We start from the raw sequence: 8,441 nt of genomic DNA on the forward strand, positions 1-8,441 counted from the left end.
AAACAAAAACAGAGGTAATAGGATTACTGGTGATAATTGATAAATTTTAAGGCATATTGAACTTGATTTGTTCTGAGCCAAATATAACAATTGAAGGTATTATTTACATAATCATATTATAAAGTCCAGATCAGACTGGAAAAATTTCCAAATACTCCAGTTTCCAATTGGGAGTAGTTCTAATAAAATGTCTAATCAGCTTAATTCACCCCAAAATGTTAAAAAATATAAGTCATATCAGTTTAATGAGACACTTGGCCAGACTTTATAAATTACAGAGGAGTACACAGCGTTTATTATTGCAATCTCATTATTATTAAGTTCAACAGATCTGTTACCAATTAATGAACAGTAATAGAGTATTTTATTGAAGGGATAAACCAAATTTTTCAGAAGGATAAAACAAAGCCTGTTATTGGCCTAAAATGATTTCAGAATTATATTTCAATTGCTTTGATGTAGATGTAGAATACATATCTATAAAATCATCAGACTGTGCTGATTAAATTCAAGGTATGAACAGTGAAAAATGCTTAATAATAATAAAAACACATGATAATGAGTATTTTAAAGTATTTTCTAAAATAATACAATATGACTTACTAAGATGCAAAGTCTATTTAAGCATTTGCTTAAAATTATCTTGAGAAAGCTGACTTTAAAAATTAAGCAAAATATTGGCACATTATAGCTGACTATACATTTACCATATATACCAAAAATATTGAGTTTGGCAAAATGAAAACAACTGAATATTGCAGTCATGAAGAGTTATGTTAGAATTTTTTTGCATCTCAGCCACATTTTCTATAATGCCTTTGTGTTGTCTATCACACCTAGGTTTCTATTTCCCAATTAGTAAAATTGGAAAAATTATACTTTGACATTGCGTTTCCAACTAAATATTAACATATACGTAGCTTCTAGGACAATGTCTTTTTCATGTGAGGAACTATTACTTTTCTTTCTCACTTCACATAAAAAAATGATAGGGGCTGGGCACAGTGGCTCATGTCTGTAATCCTAGCAGTCTGGGAGGCTGAGGCGGGAGGATCACTTGAGGTCAGGAATCGAGACCAGCCTGAGCAAGAGGGAGACCCTGTCTCTACAAAAAAATAGAAAAATAAGCCAGGTGTTGGGAGAACACACCTATAATCCCAGTTACACAGGAGGCTAAGGCAGGAGGATTGCTTGAGCCCAGGAATTTGAAGTTTCAGTGAGCTATGATGATGCCACTGCACTTTAGCCCAGGAGACAAAGTGAGACTCTGTTTTAATTAACTTAATCCTCTCAGCAACCTTTTGTTTTTCCCACTTTACAGACTAAAAACCTGACGAATGAGATATAGTTAGTATGTACAGGGCAAGTTAATCCTCATTTAAAAAAAAAGTTATATGAACTGAACTTACATTAATAGTGTAAAAATCAAAAAAGATACCAGGCACACTGATCTCAGTTGCGACTAATATGTTTCTGAAAACTAGGCTTAGAATAAGTGGGTGTATAGCTGGGAATGTTTCACTTAGAAAAGAGAAAACTTGGTGGAGACAAGACTTACCGCCCTGTTTTGGGAAGCCTGCCATGTAAAGGACACATAAATCTGTAGAGCTCCAGAGCAAAGGGACAGTACCTCCTCAGGGATCCTAGGCATAGGTTCTGTGACAGCACTAGGACACAGACATGTAATGGACTGTTGAAGAAATGAATAACATACCTGCAAGTACTCAGACATCAGCTAGAGAATTATATTTAAGGATGACATTAAGAGGGAAATTGAGATAGATGAATTCTAAGATTTTTTCCATTTATAAAGTGTGATGTTCCTATCAAAAGCTAATTAGGTTTATGACTAAAACAAATAGTAAATTCAAAAGTAGAATTGAATTTTTATTGTGCATGGATGGCTCACCAAAATTTAATACAATATTATGAGATTCATAACTTGATTTACACTTAGTACTTTGTGTGTGGTTCTATAGTTTTCGCGTTGTGTCGCTAGCATATTTCACTCTACATTACACCCTTGAAAGTGTGCTAATTTGATGTTTTGAGACTGTCCAGATTCGTTTTCCATTTGTTTTCAGATTTGGCTCTAATGGTCTTGGTGGAAAACTTTGGCCCTAAACAGGAAAAAAATCCATCCACAAAAGACACAGGGCAGTAGCATCATGGGACCAGCCAAAAAATCTCTATTATCTTCAAATACCTTCTTGCTGCTGGGCATACCAGGACTAGAGCACCTGCACACCTGGATTGGGATCCCCTTCTGCTCCATGTATGTGGTGGCTGTGGTGGGAAATGTGACCATCCTGGCTGTGGTGAGGGCAGAGCGAAGCCTCCACGAGCCTATGTTCCTGTTTCTGTGCATGCTCTCTGTCACGGACCTGGTCCTCTCCACGTCTACACTGCCCCGCATGCTCTGCCTCTTCTGGCTCGCAGCCCATGATATCACCTTTGACGCTTGTCTGGCCCAAATGTTCTTCATCCACAGCTTTACTGCCATGGAGTCGGGTTTCTTCTTGGCCATGGCAATTGACCGTTATGTGGCCATCTGTGACCCGCTGCGTCATGCCACCATTCTCACCCACACCCGCATTGCCAAAATGGGAACTGCTGTGCTACTTAGGGGAGTGGCCTTCTTTTCTCCACATCCCATCTTGCTCAAGCAGCTGCCCTACTGCAGAACTCGAGTCATTGCCCACACCTACTGTGAGTTCATGGCTGTGGTGAAGCTGGCATGTGTGGACACAGGAGCCACCAAGCGCTACAGCCTCAGTGTGGCCTCTGTCATTGGATCCTGTGATGGATTTTTCATTGCTGTCTCTTATGTTTTAATCCTCCGTGCAGTCTTTCGTCTTCCATCACGGGAAGCAAGTCTTAAAGCTCTAGGCACATGTGGCTCCCACGTCTGTGTCATCCTCGTTTTCTACTCCACAGCTGTCTTTACCTTCCTGACCCACCGCTTTGGCCACAATGTGGCTCCCCAGATTCATATCTTCATTGCCAATATGTACCTTCTGGTACCACCCTTTCTTAACCCCATTGTTTACGGTATTAGGACCAAGAAAATCCGAGACCATGTCATTAATTCTCTAAGGGTAAAAGTTGCCTGATTATGCTGCTATTGTTTGCAGAAATGGTAACAGAATCATAAGGGAAGAGGACAAGTGATTGATCCCTTTCTCATAACTGACATTAATTTTTCTCCTACAGAAATCAGACATTTTATCAAATTTTCTTAGGGAAGAATGACCATATATAATAGAGATTTCTCAGTTCTAGTGAAACTGGTAGGTGCAATATATTTTGTGTACACCTAGGCTTTAGGGAGCTTACTTAGAACTTGATGAATGGGAAAGGAATATCCTTCTGCTCCTTTCTGCTACAGACCCATGGTACAACTGGGGATAGTAGTTTACTTTCAAATAAGAAGTGATTCAAAAGGAGAAAAATCCATGAAAATCTCAAAAAAAAAAAAAAATCCCATGACGAATTTGCTACTGAAAAATTGATAATCATTGTTAATGATAATTGCCACAGAAGAAGCAATATAACTGGCTTAATGTCCTCTGCATATATCAAATAATCTTGTATACATTCACAAGAACTGACACACAGGAAAAACTGTCAAACGGTAAATGTGGAATAGTTCAACATTGCAATAATCAAGTCAATACATGTTTACATACCCTATTGTTCATAGAATATTCTCTGCCCACCAAAATAACTTGTGCCTGCTATTGGTTTGTTAGCTGAACTAGCATAGAACCTCTTTAAATTTTTATCACTGAGACTCCTGAAAGCAAGAATAACTTTATGCTTTATACAACCTACTTGTGATTTTTGTCCAGAGTTTATTCAGACCTCTGGGCTTGATTCAAATATGCTGGTCTTGCAGGAGGATCACTCGAGCCCAGTTTCATGTCTAGGGGTGAGAGGAAACTTCCCCTTTCCCTAATGCTGAAACATCAACTCACAATTAAGGCAGATTCATAAAAGAATAAGGTTTATTTACTGTGCACAAGGAGATTCACTGAGTGATTACCCAATATCCCAATGGGATCCAGGGATTTTTAAACCTGTCTTTTAGAGGGGTTGGGGAGATGAGGAGTATAGGTAATTCTGTTTAGGGGCAGTAAATTGTTGCTGGGGAGAATGAATAGGTACTTGGGAGAATGAATGGATGGGGGGAAGCAAGTGGATGTGTAAATTAACCTCAGAGACAGGTATCACTTTTAAAATGATTTGAGCCAGGTCTGGGCACATTCTTGATTTTCTTTCCTGCAATATATTGAGATAACAGGAAAGGGAAGACAAGTCCATTGTTCTTTTGATGGGTCCATCTAGATATGCACATAGAGGTAAGCCCCTTCCAAGGGCCTGTTAATCTAAGGGATTTTAATTCTAAATACTCCAAAAAGGTCATATTTTGGAGTGAAATTTCCTGAGCTCCTTCACATGCTGCAGTGAGCTCCATGATGGTGTGTGACTGCATTCCAGGCTGGATGGCAGAGCAAGACCTTATTTCTTACATATATATATAAAATTTCAGAATATTATGAGGGTACAAACACTTTGGATACATAAATTGCCTTTGTACCACTCAAATCAGAGCTACAAGGAAGCCCATTCCTCAGACAGCGTGCACCACACCTGTTTGGTGTGAGATTACCTGTCCCCTCCTCCAGCCTGCCACCTGCCTGACCCCCGATGAATGTTACTTCCATATATGCGTATAAGTTTGATCTATTAGTACCAATTTAATGGTGAATACATGTGGTGTTTGTTTTTCCATTCTTGTGATACCTCACTTAGAAGAATGAGCTCCAGCTCCATCTGGGATAATACAAGAGATGTTAGTTAACCATTGTTTTTTGTGGCTGAGCAATACTTCATGGTATACATACACCACATTTTATTAATCTACTCATGTATTGATGGGCACTTGGGTTGTTTCCACATCTTTGCAATTGTGAATTGTGCTGCTGTAAACATTCTAGTGAAGATGTCTTTTTTATGGAATGTCTTTTTTTCCTTTGGGTAAATACCCAGTAGTGGAATTGCTGGATCAAATGTTAGTTCTGCTTTTAATTCTTTAAGGTATCTTCATATTACTTTCCATAGAGATTGGACTAGTTTGTGTCCCCCCAGCAGTGTATGAATATTCCTATCTCTCCACATCCAGGCCAACATTTGTTGTTTTGGGACTTTTTGATAAAAGCCATTCTCACTGGAGTTAAATGATATCTCTTTGTCGTTTTGATTTGAATTCCCCTGATGATTAGAGATACTTTTTTCATATGTTTGTTGGCCATTAGTCTATCTTCTTTTGAAACGTTTCTGTTCATGTCCTTTGACCACTTTTTAATGGGGTTGTTTGATTTTTTCTTGCTTATTTTCCTGAGTTCTATATAGAACTAGAGTCCTTTATAGCATGTAAATATTTTCTCCTATTCTGTAGGTTGTTATTCACTCTCGTGATAGTTTCCTTGGCTGTGCAGAAGCGTTTTAATTTGATCAGGTCTCATTTACTTATTTTTGTTGTTGCTGTGATTGCTTTTGGGGTCTTCTTCATAAATTCTTTGCATAGGCCGATGTCTGTAAGAATTTTTCAAACATTTTCTTCTAGAATTCTTATGGCTTCACGCCTTAGGTTTACGTCTGTTATCATGAAGACCTCATCTCTTAAAAAAAGTGTTGGTCTTCAGGTATTACATGCTATCACCTTTCGTTAAAAGAGAAAGTCTATTATTATCAATAACTCAATTTAAATTTTTGGGTGATTATGCTACTGGAAATATTAAAATAAAATTATTAAAGAGAATATAAATATTTTTACTGGAAAAATGTGAACATTTCCACCTTAAAAATATGACTCCTTCCCTCAGTTCTTGACTCACACAAAGCGGTAATTATTCCAGAGATACTCAATAAATACATGCTCAATTTCGCTGAATTGATGTTTTCTTTTTACTAATTTACAATTTGTAAAATATTTTCACCTTCTTTCTTTTTTAGCTATTTACTTTCTATTTAATCTAGAAGCTTCTTAAAGGTAAATATGTGAGCTTCCTTTTCATATCCCTCTTGCTTAAACTTTATTAAAGTTCAAGATTGCCATTTTTGAAGTTTTTATCATTTCCCACAGGACTACTCAACTGTTTCCACTGAAGTTTTCAAGGCATTAGGTTTTAAATACATTCTTGCTCATAGAATATTTTATGTCCACCAAGAGTAAATTGTGCTTACTATTGTTTTTTTTAATTACTATCTCTAGTACATCCTCTACATTAAGATCGTAGTTATCTTCCTAAAAATTAAAAAAATGATAATAATATAAAACAAAAACTAAAAATTCTTGATGTATCAAATCCATGCAAGATCCAGGAGGGCAAATCAAAGCTTTATGAATTACCTTTCTTATTTCTCTTAATATTTCTCTTACACATCCCTTGCACTATTTGTCCTATCCATGAAGACTTATATCTGCATTCAAATAATAAATCTCTTCATATCTTCATGACTTAGCTTAGAATTTTCCTCTGTGCCCCGTATTCTTTCTTACCTGGAAAGAACTAGTTATTCTTCAAGATACAACTCTTGTTTAAATTCCCCCATCTTGGCTGAAAGGTTACTTCCTCAAGAAATACTAATATAATGTATTCCTATCACTGTTATAAAAAATGTCATGGTATATTATACTTACATATTATTATTTGTTTTTTTTTGCCATTTCAAATATTAACGTAGTTAGAGGTTAAGTGAACTGTCCCTAAAGATAGAGTGCCTGGGTTCATCATTCATCTTGATTACTTGCTATCTTGCTACTTGCTGAAACTTTCTGGGCCTTGCTATCACAGTCAGTAAAATGAAGAGCATAAAATTTCCTTCCCCTAGAGTTTTAAGTATTAAATAAGTGAAAGCATATATGATATTTACAACAGTGCCACACTGTAAGCCCTTAATAAGTAAATATTCATTAAGAACATGTATTATCATAACAAATATAATTTTTTATACTTATTATATGCCAGATGTGATATATATATAAATATATGTAATTTAAATTATATAATTATTATAGCAATCACCAGAGTAGGTATTAGTCTCTGAATTTACATCTGAGGAATTTGGACTCAGAGAGATTAAATAATTTACCCACAGTCACATATTGATTAAGTGGTTCAGTTTGGATTTAAACAAAAATAAAAATACATAATTCTGTATTTGGGGAATGTCTCTATTTCCTTTTTATCCCTAACACCTCTCGGTATTCAGTGCAAACATGTATTCAATGAATGCTTTCTAAAGGAATGAATGAAGCCATGTTTGAAGTCACTTGTCATATATTTTAGAACCCCTAATCAGTTATAATTATAATTAAGATGTGAATTAAAACCATAGGGTATTTTGCAATTATTTTTCTTAATCTAATGGAGAAAAATGACAATGACAGTAGAGACAGATATCTCCCAGGCTAAAGAGAAGAGAATCCCCTAGGGAAATGTAGAACTTTAAGATTTATGCCATTATGTTGGATGTTTCCTGAAGATGAATGGCAGCTATGGACCCTTAGGTTATATAATTTTTCTTATTTGGAGATACCATTAATAATGAAGTTTAATTATATTTCCTGACACGTATCAAGGTTGTTTATATATTAGGTTTGGAAATATGAGCTATGGAATTAGCATTTACACATTATCTACCAATGGATATCAAATTGGAAATGTTCAACAACAACAACAAAATTAATTCTCAAAAACCTTGCATTAAATTCTAGCTGAAAGGGAAGATATGCAGCTTTTTCATATATTCTATGACAAATATGTATGTATTGAGTGACTAAAATGTGCCAGATTATGCTAGACTCTGAGGAAAGCTGAGCAGGAGAAGTCCATGCCTCAGGGAGCGTACCTTCATGTGGAGATGACCTAATATAATCAAGTGATATTCAAATGCATAATTACAGAGTGTCACCTGCTATCAATGAGAAATGTGAGTTTCTGTAAGTGCACATAATATTAATGACATGAGCTTCTGATGCATTCTGGGGGAATCAAGAAAATCTTTCTTAAAAATGATATTTAGTTGAGGGTGAATGAGACATAACTAGCTGAGGAAAGAGAGGTCATGAATGGGGTGGTGAAGTTACAGTGAGAGAGAACAGGATGTATAAATCCTGGTGGATCTTACGATAGGATGGAGTTTCAAACCTCAAAAAACGGAAGTCCACTTTGTGGGCTGGAGTACAGAGAGTGAATAGAAGATGGTTTGAATAAGGCTGGAGTAGTAGCATACAGGGGTGGGAAGGACATACTGAGGATTCTCAATTTTATCCTAATAATAAGAGGAAGACAATAAGTTTTATGCATAGGAGTGACAAGACCAGGTTGTGTTTTAAAAAGATATTAATCAGCCATAAAACAGAAGGAGATCCT

At 36.1% G+C, this 8,441-nt stretch overlaps 1 protein-coding gene across 1 annotated transcript; it reads left to right on the forward strand.

Moving 5' to 3' along the window:
• The first annotated feature begins 2,168 nt into the window (after positions 1–2,168).
• LOC105811350 (olfactory receptor 52M1-like) lies at positions 2,169–3,113 on the forward strand. Its single transcript, XM_012645532.1, has one exon. It carries the CDS (start codon positions 2,169–2,171, stop codon positions 3,111–3,113), a length of 945 nt encoding a protein of 314 aa, XP_012500986.1.
• Positions 3,114–8,441: the final 5,328 nt, after the last annotated feature.

The sequence above is a fragment of the Propithecus coquereli genome, unplaced genomic scaffold (genome assembly GCF_000956105.1).
Source record: "Propithecus coquereli isolate 6110/MARCELLA unplaced genomic scaffold, Pcoq_1.0 Scaffold235, whole genome shotgun sequence".
Taxonomy (NCBI): Eukaryota; Metazoa; Chordata; class Mammalia; order Primates; family Indriidae; genus Propithecus; species Propithecus coquereli.

Bases quoted from the DNA above. Each gene is read 5' to 3' on its own strand.
- LOC105811350 (XM_012645532.1), top strand. From the start codon at position 2,169: ATGGGACCAGCCAAAAAATCTCTATTATCTTCAAATACCTTCTTGCTG.